This window comes from Nannospalax galili, unplaced genomic scaffold (assembly GCF_000622305.1).
Source record: "Nannospalax galili isolate Female #2095 unplaced genomic scaffold, S.galili_v1.0 scaffold443, whole genome shotgun sequence".
NCBI lineage: Eukaryota > Metazoa > Chordata > Mammalia > Rodentia > Spalacidae > Nannospalax > Nannospalax galili.
Genome location: NW_008352479.1, coordinates 863639 through 883619, shown reverse-complemented (window position 1 = coordinate 883619; position 19981 = coordinate 863639). Strand labels below are relative to the sequence as shown.

The window sequence follows — 19981 nt, the reverse complement described above, 5'->3', positions numbered from 1 at the left end:
ATCATCTATCTATCATCTATTTATCTATCATCTACCTACCTATTACTAGGAATCAAACCTAGGACCTCATGCATGTGAGGCCAGAGTTCTTCCATTGAGCTCCAGCCCCCGCCCTTATCTGTATTTTTAACTCTGGGAATATTAATACAGACAGAGGTCTAATGTCTTCTTTCACTCGCCTCTAGATGACATCTTTTCTATCCCCCTTGCCATCTGCACTATGGTTTGAATGGGACTGCTTCTAAGCGTGCATTCCCCATGTTCCAGTTTTTATGCGCGAAGGAGGAAGGGGAGGGAGCCACTCAGAGAAGAGGTGGGTCATTGCTGGGCACCTGGACCATGTTAAAAGAAATGAATAAAGAGAGGGAAACCCTCCCCCACGCCAGACCAACAACAACAGCAGGAGGGAAGCTTGACATCCAATTGCTTAGACATTCCACATCTGAACTAAGGCAGTGTTTGGTGTGCCTCATTGTGGCCCATTATTTCTCTAGAAGAAGGGCACATGTACAATAGAGGAGTGAAGCCTCTGCTCCATCTGGTCTCGGGATTCTTCTTGTGTCCTGTTGGTCTCCCGCTACCCGCCACAGGGTGGTGTTGAGAGGTGTAGGGACTTTAAGATGTGGGGCTTGGTGAGTGCTGTAAGTTAAGGCTGCTGCCTGAGTAAGGGATCCCTGGGTCCTCTTCAAGAGCAGCCAGTGCCATTAGTTGCTGAGCCATCTCTCCAGCCCCTCCACCTTATTTTTTGAGACAGGGTCTCTCGCTGAACCTGGAACTTGCAAATTACGCTAGGTTGGTTGACCAGCAAAGGCTCTGCCTGTTTTTGTCTCCCCAGTGCTGGGATTATAGACATGTGCCATCATGCCTGGGTTTTTGTGTTTTTTTTCTTTTTGTTCATATGTTTGTTTTGAGACAGGGTCACCCTATCTGGCCCCCAACTGGCCTTGATCTCACAGAGATCCACCTGCCTCTGCCTCCTGAGTGCTGGGATTAAAAGTGTGTGCCACCATATCTAGCATGCTAGGCCTTTTACCTGAATGCTGGGAATCAAACTCAGGTTCTCCTGGTTGTGCATCAAGTATTCTAGTCACTGACCTATCTCCCTGGCCTTCTTTTCTTTATTAGGCTGTCCTGCATCAGGTGTTTTGTTACAGTAATGGAAAAAAGGACTAAACGGTGTTACTCATCCCTAATCCCATTAATGACATGGGAAGAACTTTCCCTTGTTCTTCGTGGCTGTCAGTCCAGTCTTAAGGCTAGAAAAAACCCACAGCCTAGATCACAACCACCCCAACCACCTCAGTGACCACGTTCTCACTGTCAATATTTGTACAGGACAAATGGAACCCAGTGCCTCAAGATCTTGGGCCACACAGAAGCTACGTGAACCCACACATTCAGTACAAGGATGTATTAGCTCATACCTTCCTCCAGTGCAAACTCTAAGTCAGGCTGTTCATTCAGGAAGCAATCCCAGAATCCATGTAGAGGAAGGACGGATGTGATAGGAAAGAAATGAAAAACTACAGAAGGCACCCCAACAGTCACTGCTGTGTGTGACTGGGCGTCTGTCCCCTAGGAGCCCCTGAAGAACTCAGTGGAAACTTCCTGCTCAAGGTGTAGCCAGCAGCACCAACATCTCCCAAGAGTTGTTAGAACCTCAATGTCTTGGGTCCCACGCAACCTTCTGAATCAGAACACAAACACACATTAAAGTTGCCTTTAATCTTTCATCTTTAGCAGACCTGACAACTTTGAAAGAGAACACATTTTTTTTTCTGTATTTAAAGATTTAGTTTTACCAAGCTGATAGATATCCTTCTGATAACTTCTTTGAAGTTTCCAATGTGTGAAGTGGATCTTAAAGTTTTCCAACCCCCTAGAAAGCTACTCAAAATGTAGCTGTTTACCTGCACTTTGTCATAATCCTAACTCAGTCCGAGACACAGAAGTCTTACACAGCCAACCGTTCTGCAAAAATGCAAATTTTATATGGGAAACACTTCCCCTGAGAGAAAGCAGAGAGGCTGTCATGGAAGAGCTGTTTCTAAAGGAGCACACCAAATGTCTCCTGCGCTTTAGTGGTTTTATCAAAGATTTCAACAACAAAAGACTTGTGAAAGATCAGCACGCACACACACACACGTGCGCGTGCACACACACACACACACAGGCATGAAGAGAAGAGGCAGAGGAGAAAGAGATCCTCTATGTAACAGAAGTTTCATATATAAATTGTGAAATGTCAAAAACAAATAGCTCGATGGTTTTCTTGTGTGCCCTTTACGCTGATGCATGACTGCATTAGTTACCTTCCTCTTTGCTGTGACAAATATACCTGACAAGGAACTTAATGGAGGGAGGCTTTATTCTGACTCACAGTTTGAGGACACAGTCATGGTGGGGAAGGCGTGGCAGCAGGATCAGGAGGCAGCTGGTCACATTGTGTTCATAATCAGGAAACAGGAAGAGAGATGAATGCTGGTGTTCAACTCATTCTCTCTTGTTTTGCTTGGTCCAGGACCCCAGCCCATAGAGTAGTGCTCCCACAGTTAGGGTGGGTTTCCCCACCTCAGTCTAATCTAGAAACTCCCTCACAAACATGCCCAGAGGATAGTCTCCCAGGTGATTCCAGACCCTGTCAAATTTATGATCAATACTAACCATCACAATGACTTTGCTTTTTGTTTTTGTGATTTTTTTCTTTTGGCTTGTTGAGACAAGGTCTCCCTGTAGCTCCAGCTGGCCTGGAACTTGCTGTGTAGACCAGGCTGGCCTCGATCTCATAGAGAGCTGTATATTTTTACCTCCTGTAGGGTATTAAAGGCATACACCACTATGTCCAGTCCTAACTTTTATCTTTTTAAAAATAATATATTTTTATTTTATGTGTATGAGTGTTATGCCTGCATATATATAAGTGCACTCATGTTGTACAATGCCTGTGGAGGACAGAAGAGGGTCTTGGATCCCTTGGAACTGGAGCTATAGATGGTTGTCTTTGCGTGCTTGCATGCATGCATGCATGTGTGTGCAGTGCCCATAGAAACCAGAAGAGGGCATTGCATCCCCTGAAACTGGAGTTATCGACAGTTGTGAGCCACTATGTGGGTGCTGAGAACTGAACCTGGATCAAGAGCTCTTCACCACTGAGCCATCTCTCCAGCCCCCAAACTTTACTTTTTATATTCATTAATCTTTAGTTCATCCCTAACACAGGGTAAGTTGATAAACCAATTTTTTAGGTAGCGTAGCTATTGCCACAACAGTGCTGAGTAATACATTACCCTCCACATTCAGTTTTCAAAGCGAAATCACTTAGTTTTGCTCAGAAGTCTGCTGAATTTGGCTAAGTTCAGCTGAAGTTAGCTATAAAGTGCCAGGCTGCTTTTGGACCAGTGAACTCGGTGTAGTGTGCTCTCACAGTGAATGGTGAAATATGAGCAGATAGGCTCCACTCCATAAAAAAACCTGCTTCAAGCCTCTTCCTAGTTATCTCTTCTGCTGACATCCAGTTAGCCCAAAGCACATCATGTGGGCAACGTCTAAAACCAAAAGATGGAGAAACATGCTGTACCTATTAGGAGACTATCACCTGGCCAAGCCCAACCTCAATGGGGAGAGTAGTTATACCTCACAGAGTTTGGGGACAGAAGGAGCAAATACTTGCAGAACAGTAACCTTTTTCACCATGAGTAGTAAAATGGGAGCAGAGAGTTTTGTGATGAGGTCATGATGCTGATACCTGAATGGTTTCCTTTTTTGAAGAAGAAAAGGAAGATATAAGTATTGAATATCCTTGCTGAAGTGTGTGCACGTGGTATGTGGTATGTGGTATTTCTGTTACCCTCCAAGCAGCACAAGACAATTGGAACCTGATTTCATAGATGAGCTGATGGACCACAGAACTGCCATGTGGCAAGTCCGAGAATGGAGACTAGGTATTTCTGGAACCATTCAGATGCTTTGAACTTTGGGTCACAGTTGTCATGTCAAGTTGAACATTTATTTCTTAGAAGAACGATATCTTTGTGCTGTGTCAGCATAATCCAGAAAGCAAGAAGAGGAGCCGTGTATTCCCTAGGGACATGGACACTTGCCATTCCCTCTTCTCCTGAGAGCAATAGCTCGGGCAGATGGGTTGGTTGATACATGTTTTCAAGACCAGGATATGGCCATGTAGTCCAGGTTGGTCTTGAACACACAATACTCTTGCTTTGGTCTCCCAAGTGTTGAGATTACAGTTGCATACCACAGTGCCTGACTCAATGCCTGCTTTTAGGCATCTGGCTTAGGGACACTGACTGTGGCTTGACCTCTTTTTAAAATATTCTTTTTCTTTCTTTCTTTCTTTCTTTCTTTCTTTCTTTCTTTCTTTCTTTCTTTCTCTCTCTCTTTCTTTCTTTCTTTCTTTCTTTCTCTTTCCCTTCCTCCCTCCCTCCCTTCCTTCCTCCCTCCCTCCCTCCCTCCCTTCATGTATACCACACCATACATGTCAAGGTCAAAGAACATCTTTCGGGGGTCGACTTTTACCTTTCACCTTGTTGAGGCAGGGTCTTTCTTATTGTTTGAGGGTGATTCTCCTGTCTTGCTAGAGAAGTACTGGGATTACAGATGTGTACTACCACATCTGGCCTCTTACCTGTGTTCTAGGAGTTGAATTTAGGTCACCAGACTTGCACGGCAAGCACTTTTACTTATTGAGTCATCTCCCTGACCCTCGCCCTTTGTTACTTGTCTTGTGCGTTTCTCTATTTTGTAGAAATGGGTGTGTGGAGTGAAAGGATGGGGAAGCTAGGGATTCTTGTCAAGGATTCCTGCCAGAGTGCCTAATGACAGTTTTCTCTGCTCCCCTTTCCCACCCCTGAAGTGTCCTGGACATTTAAACCTTAGCTTGGTAAGTAGTGATTAGTGCTTCAGTTTGGATCTCACATGTCCCCCAAAGGCTTTGTATTGAAGGCTTAGTTGAGTGCCCAGCCTATGTTGCTGTTGAGAGACTGTGGAACCCTTAGGTGCCTAGTAGAAGAAGTTAGGTCATTGGAAGTGTGGATTTGAAGGTAATATCATGTCCTTGGCCCTTCCTCCCCTCTGTGTTTCCTGGCTACCATGAAGTGAGTAGCTTCCTTTCAGATGCATTCCCACCCTCATGCTCTGATTCATCACAGGTCCCAAGCCACAGGCCACCATGTCTTGAAACATCTGAAATTGTGAGCCAAAATAAACCTCTTCCTGATTTTCAATTGACTATGTCAAGCATTTTGCTGTAGTGATGGAAGGCTGACAAACACATTAAGCAAATGCTACCATGACAGGCATAGTAATGGCAGTATAAAGTTTACTGAGGGCTAGGGACAATGAGATTTATCCCAGGGACCTCGATTTTTCTTAAGGCATCAAAAACTCAAGATCTGGGTCTGGAGAGATGTCTGAGCTGTTAAGACTGCAAACATTTTTCAGTGGACCTGGGTTCAGACCTCAGCACCTACATCAGTGGCTTATAACTGTCTGTAACTCTATTTTCAAGGGCTCCAACATCTTCTGGCCTCTGTGCGCACCTTCACTCACTTGCACACACCCACACACAGATACATAATTAAATCGTCAGCTGCTGTAGGTGTTAACACCAGAAAGGAGAGAGCACCGGGAATAGGAGGAACTATTCCTGGAGCACTTTCCTAACTGCCTTGGAGTTTAGGTTAGACAATAATAGTCATGTCCTGCATATTAACAGTGTGGTCAGCATTGGGCTACATATACAATAGTGATTCCACAACACTGCAGTGGAGCTGAAGAATTCCTATCACTTATCTCAGTGTAGCCTTCATAGTGACATTCCTGTATTTGGTGATGCTGGTGTGTACAGACATGAATGGCCACTCGTGGAAGAATTCAGCACAAAGGCTGGCAAGATGCTCAGTGTGTGAAGGTGTTTGCTGCCAAACCTGACAACCCAAGTTCAGTCCCTGGAATCCACATGACAGAAGGAGAGAACAGACTCCAAGTTGTCCTCTGTACCTGCCCACAGACATACACACAAAAGAAATAAATGTAATACTAAAAATATAATGCAGGCACAGTACAGTGCATGATATTTGACAACAAGTGACTATGAGGCTGGAGAGATGGCCCAGTGGTTAAGAACCAGTACTGCTCTGACAAAGATCCCGAGTTTGGGTCCAGCACTCATTTGGGTGGCTGACAACCACCTGTAACTTTAGCTCTGGTGGGATTTGACACCCTTTTCTGTCCTCTGCAGGCACCCGCACTCAGGTGGCACAAACACACACACATAAATGGGGTTGCTGTGACCTATCTCACTGTTGCTGTAAAGATTCATTGCTGTGTGGTATTAAGACTCAGCAGTGCCTGGAACATGACTTACATTTAGTGACAGAAGTTGCCCTTCCTCTGTTACCTTGTTTCCAAATGGGCTCCCTGCCCAACTTCTTCCTAGGCATAGTATTTGAATCACAAATCCAGGGGCCCCAGCAATCTCTTGGGCTTGATGGATTCCCACATCTCCCCACCTTGTTTTTCTCAATGTTGTGTGTGATTCAATGACGCTCACATGCTCTGTGCCTTTACTCCAGCAACATCTGTCACGTGGGCTTTCATAAGCGAATGCCCCCAAACCCATCCCTTCAATGTTTCCACCATCAACAGTTGGGCAAAAATTTATCCCTGACATTGCTGGCCATGGCTCACGATGGGCCTGAGTACCCTGGTTATTCTTGAAGCTTCCTGAAATATTACCTGCCTTATAGGTGGGCACAGAAGCTAGTATTTGGCTGGGTTTCCAATCCTTTTTGTAGCAGTGCAGTTAGGTGTGGGGAGCAAAGGGCTGGTCTGGTGGAGCATGATTAAAACCCTATTCTTAGGTTCTCCAGCTATCAGTTTCCCTGTATGAAAGGAGCATCAGGGTAAGTGAACATCACCTGCAGGAGTTTTTTTTTTTTTTAGACCTATTGTGTCTCAGGTATAGATAAGGCCTTGGAAGTTAGTTAGGGCCTTTCCTTTTCCTCCTCCATCAGTGGTCCTAAAAGCAGGGTCCCTGGATCAGTGACATCAGCACCACACTGAGATGCGGTTAGAGATGCAAATGAGAAGCACCAGGGTAGAGCCAGTTTGGGCCAGCACACCAGGTGATGGAATGCATATCTAAGTGAGAACATCTGTTGCATGACTTTTTCTGAGGAGCGTATCTCTGTTCCCCTCAGATAGGGTGATGACAGACCAAAGACATGATTCTATTCAAATCCAGCTTGATGAACCAATGAGTTTACTAGGAACACTTACTGGGACATGAGTGATGCATTATTTACAGAAGCATAGATGACTCAAAGCAGGTACACCACCAAAAAGTCCCAGTCCAGCATGGGTGACATCTGAAGAGAGCATCCTGTACAACTTGCAGGCAGCTCCTCAGAAGTTTCCTCTCCTCCAGAAAGTGTTTACTGCTTTTATAACCTGAGGGGAGGGGCCCTGTGTGTCCACTGACCTTCCTGGGTCTTGTAAGTTTCTTGTGAGCCTCCCTGTTGCCCCCTCAAGGAAGATTCAATCATGAGTGTGCTGGTTGGCTTTGTCAACTTGACACAAACTAGAGTCATTTGGGAAGCAGGAAGCTCAGTTGAGGAATTTCCTCCATCAGATTGGCCTCTGACCATGCCTGTGAGGCATTTTCTTAATTGATGATTGATGTACGAGGGTCCAGCCCACTGTGGGTGGTGTCAGCTAGGGTGGTCTTGGGTTGGTTGTATAAGAAAAGTAGCTGAACGTGCGCCTGGGAGCAAGCCAGTAAGCAGCGTTCCTCCAAGTCTCTGCCTCGGTTTCTGTTCCAGGTCCCTGCCTTGGGTTCCTGCTTTGGCTACCCCTAGTGATATACTATATAAGCTGCAATATAAAATAAACCTTTTCCTCCCTAAGTTGGTTTTGGTCATGGTGTTTATCAGCAAGAGAAAGCAAACTAATACATCGAGGAAACAGCTGTACCACAACACTACTTGACAGCCTGCAGGTGCACAGGCTGTTGGGTGTGAAAATTTTCATACACTTGTTTATTTTAGGTTAGTGCAGGATTTCTTTTCCTATCTGTGGCTGACAGGGGCCAGTGTCTGGCTTGAGTGTCCTGAGCAGACCAGGATGCAACAACTTCCTGAGCCTGTAAATAGATGGGAGAGTGACTGTTGTTACTTCTGGCTCTGCACGGTTCCCAAGGAGGATGGCACAGGCCTCTTCACTGATGTCTGGGTTTACCTCCAGGCTCTAACCAACTCATGGTTCCTAGCCTCAAAATTATGGACGTTCTGTGCTGGACAGCTCTTTGCTGTGGGTGTTGCCTCTTGCAATGCAGAGTGTCCAGCAGAATGCTTGGTCTCTGGCTACTATCAGCAAGGAGCAGAACCCTTCTCGTCAAACTGTCTACGGGAGCTGGGGAGATGGATCCACAAGAAAAGCACTTGTGCAAGCATGAGGATCTGGATTTGGCTCCCCTGCACCCAACTTAAAAAAGAACAAAGGTAGGGTATGGTACTGCACACCTGTAATCCAAGCACAGGGGAGGCAGAGACAAGCAGACAGATCCCTGGAGCCTGCTGGCCAGCCAGTCTAGCTCAATCAATGCACTCCAGATTCAGTGTGAGACCCTGTCTCAAAAAATAAGGTGGTGAGCAACTAAGCAAAGCACCTGACATTGATCTCTGGCCTCCATCTGCACGCGTGCACGCGCACATATGCGTGCACGCACATGCACATGCACACATGCGCGCACACACACACACATATCAGAGTCTCTAGATTCTGTTCAAATATCCCTGGGCCCACCTCCCTGCATTAAAAGCATGTACCAGAGCCATGGGTGGCATAAGTGGAAGGAGGGTGGGGACAAAGGGCTTTGGATCACGGCCCCTCCAACCACCAGCCATGTGGCTCCTTTACCTCCTATTTTATTCCTAGACTCCACTGATGAAAGTAAGTAAAAAAAGAAAATCACACACACACAAACTATTTTCATAAATGAAGTTTACTTCTTGGCCATTCTCTTGACAGTGTTCTTGGCAAAGTGCATACGGCATGAAGAAAGCACAACTTTGAGATGTCTTCGGAGATATTGTCCTTTTCTCATTTTCTTAAACCATCAAAATATTTTCAGTTATAAAAATTAATCGAAATATAAATATTGACACTAAAGATCAAAATCACTGGATGACAAAATAATTTTCTGGAACTATAACATATGCATATGGTTTTTTAATAGTAAATTAAATCTTTGTACTTATTTGGCACAAGGGAACCCTTATAAAAATTCAAATGCCATAGAACAGGTTTTTTCTTCTTCTGTTTGTTTTTGCAAGGCTTACACAGTACAGGTTTTTGTCAAAAGAAAATTGAGTATTTTAACACTGTAACAACAATAGTTTCATGCCTCTTAAAGAAAACATTCTATTTGGAAGTCTGATCTTTTGTTGTTGTGTTTTTAATTTCTTTTTATTTGAACCACACCAACAGGATAAAATGCCAAAAGTTTATTTTCCAGGAGTTCTTTCTATAGGAACACACACACACACACACACACACACACACACACACACACACCCACGCGCACGTGCACACGGCATCAGCAGGAGCATTATAGGAAGATAGGCAGACCTCCATCGGGAGCCATCACACAGCACAGGAAGGCAGTTAAATCAACTCTGGGAATGCACACAGCAGTAAGAGGACACCGAGGTTTAAACAGAGCTGGGCTTTCAGGAGACTTTCCGGTTACAACTAGCTCACAGCTGTGGCTTCCATGTGTTCACTGGTTTGGCCTTCATTATTGGTTATTGATTCTATATGCCTATCAGAAAGGTGGTTAGAAGGATGAAAAGGGGAGCCAGAACCTAAGAGACACCCATCCTCCTGCTCCCATCACCTCCCTCCTTTGCCTTCTAACTATACCCCTATCCCCCCACCCCCGATTCAGAAAACCTGAGGAGCCAACATTAAAAATGTGTTGCTAGTCCCCAATGAGTAGAGCTGAGTCTCAGTCCATTTGCTGCATAAATACACTCTAAACACTCATGCATTCCAGACTGCAAACATGGAGTAAGGGTCACCTCTTGTGTCTGTTAGATTCACATTTTCTCTAAGGTTTTCACCCTAACGGTTTTCACCCTCTTGCTATTATTTCACTAAATTCATTGGCAAATAAATTTTGGAGGATGGAAAAAATTTTCTCCTGCGGTTCTATTTTTCAATAGTTCATTTAACCCAAATCTCATTTCAGTATTGGTCATGGCTAAGCCATGTCCTGTGGATCCTGAACAGTGCCCTAAAGTTAGACTGATGGTAGCCTCCCTCAGGCCTCGCCCCCTGAGAATGAAGACACTCTCAGTAAGTCCATGCAAGAACCCCAAGTTCAGGATGAGATATGGTTTCAGATAGACCTGGGTATGGTATGGGTGGATCAGAGTTTTCCACTCTGTGGCTGGCGATTGGCAAGTGATGGGGATGACTGGCAATATGGTGGATGGGAACTTAGTGGGGGAGGTGGTGGTTGAGTGATTCCCAATTAAAGGATATTTTCCCTCTTTCCCTTAGCATCTGTAAGATTAAGGTGCTTATGGGATGTGAGTAAGCAAGATGAAACATCTGGTAATGACCCCCACCTTCCTTCCCCTCCAACAATTTTCCATTAAACCAACTCTTGACCTGGTGTTCTAGTTGAATCAAAGGGATGAAAACAGAAAGACATCATAAACACAGTGCACAGTAGCAAATTAAACAGGGACACCATGCATCTTTTGAACGTGGAGCTCTGCTGCTGGAAGCCAGCGTCCAGGTGTTCAGTCTCGGATTCCCCTGGGAGCCTAAGGCAGAGAGTGGGCGAGACCTCAGCGCTGATATCTGAGACTGCTTTCTGGGTGAGGTATCAGGACAGCCCCGTGCAGCGGTGCACCGTGGCCTCCCCAGGCCCTCTCCTCGAGTGGAAATCCTCACATGGCTGTTGGGTCAAGGCACTGTCGTGTACGGCCGGAGGCAGTGGGTCACTGGCTGTGGATTCTGTGGTGTTAGTACATCACAGCTGACTCCAGAGCAGGCTCCTGAGTGAGGCGAGATGGAGCACAGTCACCAGCTACCCTGAAAACTGTTATGTCTGGCAAAGTGGTCACAGCAGATGGTTTGCCACTTTCTATCTTTTGGAATTTATTGAGGTTTTCTTTTTAGTTTGGGATAAAAATCAATGTTTATCAAGGGCCCACTGGATCTTAGAGAGTAAATTATCTGTACTGTATGAAGTTAGATACCTTAATCAAATTATCTGTACTGTATGAAGTTACATACCTTAATCAAAGCCCAATAATCAACTACTCAGTTCACTAATTGGTATTAATTTCTGGGACACTTGGTCTGCCAAAGGCTGATAAGGGAGTTCTAAAGTCGCCAACCATAACACAGCAAACTGTTCTTCCACTGTGTGCCAAATCAAGACAGGCTCCACACTCCCTTCCATCCAAATCAGAACACTCTTCTGTCGTGTTTGCTCTGAATGCTGCTTGCCTTGAATCCTACTTTGAAAATAGTATTTCTGCCCCTCATTTGTTTTTTATTTGTTTAGTACCTACACACATGCTTTCATTTTTAACCTAGGTTACTTCTTTTCTTCCATTTATTTTTATTTTAAATTACCGTGTGTGTGTGTGTGTGTGTGTGTGTGTGTGTGTGTGTTTGTAGGTGGGGAAGTACATTTGAGTGTAGGTGCCCATAGAGCTAGAAGAGGACACTAGATTCCCTGGAGCAATTACATTACAGAGGGTTATAAGCCATCCAGTGTGCGTGCTGGGAACTGAACTTGGATCCTCTTACAAGAGAAGTATGTGCACTTAACTGCTGGACATCTCTCCTCTATGTTACTTTAAAGTAATTCGTTTACTTATTTGTTTTTGAGGTCCTGGGGATTGAAATGAGGGCCTCTCCCATACTAAGTAAATGCCCTACTACTGACCTGTATCATCAACCCTAAGGTGCCTGATTTTTGTCTTTCACTAAGAAGAATTTACTGAAGTAAAATCATATAACATAAATTAGTCCAGGGGCATTTAGTATGTTCACAAGGCCTTACATCTATCTAGTTTTGTTATGGTTCAAATGTGCAAAGTCCCTTCAGGATCATGTGCTTAAATGTGCCTGTTTTCGAGTTGGTGGTGTTGTTTAGGAGGCTGTGGAACCTTTAGGAGGTGTGGTACAGCAGGCGGCAGTGGGTCACCATGGGGGAGGTAGGCCTTAGGGTTATAGACACTACCCTCCCATGCCTGGCCTGAGTTCTGTTTGCTTTCTTTCTTTTTAACTTTTTTGAGACAGCATTTCACTATATAGCCCTGGCTGGCCTGGACTTTGCTGTATCGACCAGGCTGGCCTTGACTCACAGAACTCTGCCTGCCTCTGCTTCTCAAGAGCTGGATTAAAGGCTGCTGAAATGTGAGCATGCCACTTCAGGCTCTCGCCACCTTGGACAGGAGACACTCCTGTCACTATGAGTACCAACCACTATACCTTCTCTGCAGTGAAACTGAGATAAAATAAGTCCCTCCTCCCTTAAGTTTCTTCTGCCCAGTATTTATTTATAGTGATGAGAAAGAGTTCCTATACATTTCTATCACTCTGAAGTACAAGCTCCATCATGAAATTTGCAAACATGTATTCCTGTCACCACTCAACAAAGAAGCTTTTTTTTTGTAACAGATGGAGACAATTACAGAATTCCACACTGGTCACACATAGAGAATATATGTCTGTGAGATGCCCAGCCCTAAGTGACACATCTTCAATGGAACACCCAAGGCTCACAGAACACAGTGGAACAAGGGGAGGAGAGAAGACTAATGCATCTCTCGACTCTCACCAGTGAAGCTTCCTCATGCAACAGAGGGCAATGCACACAGAAGGCCACACTGGCCAAAGTGCAGAGAACAACAGACTGCAGAGTACGTGTCCCTGGAGAGGACTCCTGTATTAAACCTCACCCACCCAGGGCTCAGGGGTCATTGCAGAAGAGGGGATTGTAAGAGCTGGGGTGGTGGATGACCACAAGGAAACAAAGTTTTCCAGGCTTCTGGGAACTTGCTTATATGAACTTACAGCAATGGTAACAGCATGCACAAGACCCATGCAAGCTCAAACCAGACAAAAACCCAGCATAGAATGGGGGAAATGGGCAGCAAGCCCCAACCTTAGTCAAGGAACTATTGGCAGCTGATTGCTGCTGGATGAGGGAGAGTTGGTTTTCTTTAAGGGAGTGATGCTAGATAGGCTGAATAGGCTTCAGTGGATGATCTTACAATGAGGGACATCCGGGTACATGAACTTGCGATAGGCTTTAAACATATATGACAGAATGCATGACATCCGGTGGGAGTGCTAGGAGGGATGCAGGTAGGGGAGGAGGTCTAAATATGATTAAGGTGCATTGTATGAAATGCACAAAAATTCAATAAAATATATATTAAAAACAAAACCAAGTACAAGCCTCACCCCTTACCCACTGAACAATCTTCTTATGGGTCTTCTCTACAGCTCCACCCGACTATGTTTTGTCACTATAGAAGGTGATTTATCTTATTTATAATCTATTTTTTTTCCTGACCCTACTGGTCTGTCTTAAGTGTGAGATATTTTTTAGCTCTTTGGAGTTATGGCCAGGAGCAAGTTGATCAAACTTTGAGAGGTCAGGGGTAATGGCTGACCAGTGAAGGAAAAGCAGTGGAGATTTCTGGTACTGTGCAGTGCCCAAGACAGTAATGTGCTGTTCAAAGGCTGTGCCACATGATGACATCACCTGTGCTCAGTGTGGACAAGAACAGGGAGGAAGAGGAAGTGACAGGAAAAAGATGCTTAAAAGGCAGCAGGTGGGTATTCCTCCTTCCCTCGTGCCATCCCACACATTATCTGCCACCAGCATGGCAGGTGTTGTGGACACAGCTGTGCTGGATCATCTCCTCCTGTGCCAGTAGTATTGAGGATTCACTGAAATTCTGATGCAGATATTATTAGTTGGTTGGTGTTTGCTGTGTAGACCAGGCTGGCCTCAGACTTGCAGCAATCCTTCTGTCTTAGCCACCCTAATGATGAGATTACAGACTCGAGCCACCATACTTAGCTGAAAATGCTATTTTTAAAGCAAACAATTCATTATCTAGCTCTATGAGGTCCCTAGAGTCTGTGAATATTGTCTACTGCTGTCTCTGTAGAAAAATGGCATTCATGGTTAACATGAATTTACAAAAGAATACAGGTCAAAACCAGAATAAAATTTCTTACACCTTAACCAGACCTACACACACCTAGCACATGGGTTTCTCGTCTATCAAATCTGGTTCCTACAAGGAGACATGTCAGAGCTGAGATGATAAACTCATAGATTAGAGGTTAATGATGTCAGGCAGGGGGTACTTACCTCTCCCAGTCACCTTTCCCTTAAATCTACAAAAGGCCAGAAGGATGCTTCTTGGGTAATACAGAAAGAAAGACCACAGAATGGAGGGATCATGGCATGAGAGATGGGCATTAAGATGATGGCTTTACCATCAAGCAGGGACCATCGTGTGAGGGATGGGTGTTAAGAAGATGACTTTACCATCAAATCCTTGGTGTTGTTTGTCCGTTCTGTAGGCCTGTTTGTGGAGGAGCCTTGGAGAAGGAAGTTGCGGTTAAATGTTTTAATGGGGGTCACTGAAGATGCCTCAAGTTTTTCAGCTAAAAAGGAAACATAGGAAGCATTAGGGACTGGGGAGATGTTTCAGTCAGGAGAAATCAGCTGCATTTTCCTCAAAACCCTACTAATCAAAGTGCCTGAGCTCTACTATCTTGCCTTCCCCTCTATGGCCAGTGCTTCCTGGAATCCACCCACAAACCACACACTCATCCTTGTTCCAAGATTTGCTTCTTAGGGGTCCCAAGTCAAGGTAGATAAGGACAAGCTGGAGAGATGGCTCATGGGTAAGCTTGCTTGCTGCTCAAGGAGGAGGGCCTGGGGTTGAGTTCTAGCACCCTGTAAAAAGCCTGGATCTGGTACCGTAGTGGGTGGATACAGGAGGATTGCTAGGGTTTACTGGCCTCCAGCCTAGCTCTCGTGTCTACTCTCACATACTTACACATACTCAAACTCACATATGCTCAGACACAAAACACATATGTTCACACACTCTTACAAAACAGTCATATACAACCACACATGTGTATGCATTCAGACAGAGAGAGACACATACTATACTCATACACAAACTCAAATACACTCAGACACCCTCCACACTCATACACACACTCACATTTACAAACTCAGACTCACACAAGCACACATGAATACACACTCATATTAGGACATACATTCATGCACAAAATTGCACAAAGCCACATTAAAACCAACACAATCACACTCACAAATGCACACACACTTATCTCACCCCACATTCACCCACCCATTCACACACTAACACACTGACACATGCACAGACTCATATTCACGCACACACTAACATACACGGTAACATTCACGCCATCATATACACACTCATGCACATACTGTCACACATGCACACAGTTAGACATTATATTCATCCTCATACTCAGACACACACCCTCATACACTCATGCACGCACTCACTCACACCCTCATACACTCATGCATGCACTCATTCATGCCCTCATACACTCATGCATGCACTCACTCACGCCCTCATACACTCATGCATGCACTCATTCATGCCCTCATACACTCATGCATGCACTCACTCACGCCCTCATACACTCATGCATGCACTCACTCACGCCCTCATACACTCATGCATGCACTCACTCACGCCCTCATACACTCATGCATGCACTCACTCACGCCCTCATACACTCATGCATGCACTCACTCACGCCCTCATACACTCATGCATGCACTCACTCACGCCCTCATACACTCATGCATGCACTCACTCACGCCCTCATACACTCATGCATGCACTCACTCACGCCCTCATACACTCATGCATGCACTCACTCACGCCCTCATACACTCATGCATGCACTCACTCACGCCCTCATACACTCATGCATGCACTCACTCACGCCCTCATACACTCATGCATGCACTCACTCACGCCCTCATACACTCATGCATGCACTCACTCACGCCCTCAATACACTCATGCATGCACTCACTAACACCCTCATACACTCATGCATGCACTCATTCATGCCCTCATACACTCATGCATGCACTCACTCACGCCCTCATACACTCATGCATGCACTCACTCACGCCCTCATACACTCATGCATGCACTCACTCATGCCCTCATACACTCATGCATGCACTCATTCATGCCCTCATACATTTATGCATGCACACACACCCTCATACCCTCATGCATGCACACATACCCTTATATATTCTCATACATGCACACACTCACACTCTCATACACTCATGCATGCACATATACCCTCATACCCTTACATGTACACACATCTTCATCCACTTCAACTTGACACACCTGGGTTGAGGGAGTCTCAATCGGGAAATTGCCTCTATTGGACTGGCCTGTGGCCATGTCTGAAGGGCATCTTCTTGATGAGTGATGTGGGAGGGCCCAGCCCACTGTGGGTGGTGCCACCCCTGGGCAGGTGGGCCTGTGTTGCATAAGAAAGCAGGCTGAGCAGGGGCCAGGGGAGCAAGCCAGTAAGCAGCGTTCCTCCATGGCCTGTGCTCCAGCTCCTGCCTCCAGGTTCCTGCCATGAGTTCCTACCTTGGGCTCCCTGATGAACTGTGACCCAGGAGATGTAAGATAAATAAACTCTTTCCTTCCCAAGTTGGTAGTAGTCAGAGTGTTTTGTCACAGCAATGAAGAAACAAACCAGGACACACACCCTCGTACACATCCTCATGCACTCATACATGCACACATTCACATTCTCATACACACTCATACATGTGTAACCCACACCAATATACACTTTCACAAACACAACCCCACATGCATACTCTGTCACACACACAAAGACAATGCCACACATCCTCACACATCTACACTCACACAGCCACACACTCATACATGTACACACATAGGGACATACATATGAATTCACACACAACTTCACACATTCACAGAGCCACATACACTCACCTCATACTGTCTCTCAGACACACAACCTTTTATACCTGCAAATACACACTCAACCACACAGCCCCAATTCCTCACACTCTCTCATATATCATACATGCATACACTAACTCATGAATGCACACTCACATCCTCACATCTTCAAACCCACACACTCATACTCACAAAGGCACACTAACTCACACCATCACCCTCAAATTTCCACACAAGCCATTTCATACATTCTCAAGTAAGATAGATTAGAACAATCCTTGGGCAAACACATTGGATCTGGTCCTCACACTCAGGTCTCTGCATTTTCTAGGTCAGGGATTCAGGCTTGTGTTTTAACTGAAACAGACCTTGCACGGGTGGAGCGGGCAGTTTCCTCCTCTGTTGCCTTGATGTATCTATAGTTTGTACCTACAAATAACACAGTCATCAGCACAGCTCTGTAGATACTGTACACCTGGAACTTTCCTGGTCATCATGCAGTGTTCCAACATGGATAGAGAGAGACAGACACACCTGGTTCCTTTGCTTCTGATCCCGTCTTCTTGTGAGACGCACGCAGGGAGCTATGTTTAAGCCTGCAACAGTCAGGGCTGAAATCCGGCTCTCAATATCGGAAATCTTCGTACAATAGAAACACAGGATTGGCGGGTAGAAACACACAGAGGGAAAGCATTGTTAAAAGTGTTATGAATTTATTTTTTAAATACTTTATTATTTTTATTTTTTATGTGTATGAGTGTTTTGCTTACAAGTATGTAACTGTACCATGTCGTGCAATGCCTGTGTAGGGCAGAAGAAGGTGCTGGATCTCCTAGAACTGGAGTTACAGACAGTTGTTAGCTGCCATGTGCATGCTGAGAACTGAACCCAGGTCCTCTGCAAGAACAGCCAGTGCTCTTAAACACTGAGCTATCTGTTCAGACCCAAGTAATGAATTTATAAAGAACAAATCTGTTTTGATGCATACTCATTCATACTTTCATTTGTTTAGTTCAGTTTTTCTTTTTGAGACAGTGTCTCATAGCTCATGTGGGCCTAGAATGCTCTATGTAGCTGAAGATGACCCTGAGCTTCTGATATTCCTGTCTCCCTCCCAAGTGCTGGGATTACAGGTACTAGGCACCATGCTTGGCCTTTTCATTAACTCAACTCCACCAAGCACTTGTCTATCTAGTGCTATAAGGAGAAGATAAGCCAAGAAATCTATATATTTAAGTTTCTCGTTTGACAGCTCTTCAGCATGTCAACAGCCCTGTTGAAGTATGCCTAGGTATAAATGGAAGTCTATGGGAATGCTGGGCCAGGACTGACTAGGTCAGAGTGACCAGGGAGATCTTTTGCAGTTCTGTCTCTTGCAAAGGGACCAGAGCCTTCGTCATTGAGGAGGTGCTGTGGAGGTAGTGGGACCTTTAAGAGGTGGAAACCTACATTGATGTAATAAATGTCATGCCTGTAGAGGCCAGAAGAGGGCATTGGATCCCCTGGAACTGGAATTACAGATGATTGTTAGCTGCCATGTGGGTGCTGGGAACCAAGCTCAGGTCCTTTAAAGAGCAGTCAGTGCTCTTAACCAGGGAGCTATCTCTCCAGCTCCATGCTCACACTTATAACAACCCTCTTGTGAGGATGAACTCAAGAATTTCATGAGCACTATCTTAATCCCTTCCAAGGGCAGCTCCCACTAGGCCTCACTCCTAAAAGGCCCTCTCATATCATTCCGCACCCCCAGGCACCAAGCTTCCAACACACAAATGTTTAAACCATATCCAAACCAAAGCACCATGGGATCTCTCTCTTTTCCTCTTGACCCTGGGATTCTACTCACCATGAGCTCATTACTGAGCAAATGGAACTGCCTGGTTCCAGACAGACTTTACCCTCAAAACTGTGAGCTAAATAAACTTTTCTTCTTTTTAATAAGTTCATTGCTTTATTTATTTATTTGTGTGCGTGCGTGAGTGTGTGCGTGAGTGTGTGTATGGCATGTGGTGGTCAGAGGACAGCTTGTGGGAGTCAGTTCACTTCTTCCACTATGTGGGTTCCAGGGACTTCTTCCATTGTGTGGGTTCCAGGGATCAAACTCAGGTTGTCAGGCTTGCACAGAAAGTGCTTATACTGACTGAGTCACCTCCTGCTGTTTCTAAAGGTAGCAAAACCTATGCCCTCTCTCTTTCATTGAGACAGTGTCTCATGTGTCCTAGGTTGGCCTAGAATTTGCTACGCAGCCAAACATGACTTTAAACTCCTGTTCCTTATGCCTCCACCTCCCTAAACTGCTGGGTTTACAGACAGGCATCACCAAGCCTGGCTATAATGGGTCCTTTATAAAAGAATGGTTTGAGGTAGGCTAAGGCTGAGATCCTAGTAGACAGCCTGAGAGGGTGGGTTCGGACCTCCATTGGGGTAGCGGCTAGGAGCTTAGCAGACTGCCAGAGTGTGGAGTTCTGGCCTCCCCTGGGCCTTCAACTTCCAGAAGGACTGAGAACCCAGGGGACAGCCTGACAGCCCCCGGATCCTGCCTCCACGTGGTGGTGAGCTTCCCCTAATGGCACCATACCATCCCCCTACCTGGGATTTTGTGAGGCCCCTCCCAAGGCCCCAGGGCAGATCTGCCTTTAGTAGGCTAAGGCTAGGATCTAAGCAGACTGCCAGAGAGTGCCGAGTTCTGGCCCCCTTCTGGCCTCCCTATGACATAGGGTTGACAACGCACAGGACTGCCTGAGAGACCCTGGATCCTGCAACCACCTAGTGAAGGAAGCCTGAGTGTACCTGACTGGAACCTGAATTGGGCTTCTGTGGGTACCCCTGAATAGCTGATCTGAAGCCATCAGTTCCCTCCA

General features: G+C 45.5%; 1 protein-coding gene across 3 annotated transcripts in view; it reads right to left on the bottom strand.

Moving 5' to 3' along the window:
- Positions 1-9352: 9352 nt before the first annotated feature.
- Positions 9353-19981, bottom strand: part of Myrip (myosin VIIA and Rab interacting protein) — a 362410-nt gene continuing 351781 nt past the window's right edge. For all 3 annotated transcript variants that reach the window (XM_008849427.2, XM_008849430.2, XM_029554258.1), the window contains 4 exons: positions 17655-17759; positions 17489-17549; positions 14615-14733; positions 9353-11084 (listed from right to left, as the gene is read on the bottom strand). In XM_008849427.2, the coding sequence (XP_008847649.1) occupies positions 11052-11084; positions 14615-14733; positions 17489-17549; positions 17655-17759 (318 nt within the window). In that variant the 3' untranslated portion in view covers positions 9353-11051. The remainder of the gene's footprint in view (positions 11085-14614; positions 14734-17488; positions 17550-17654; positions 17760-19981) is intronic.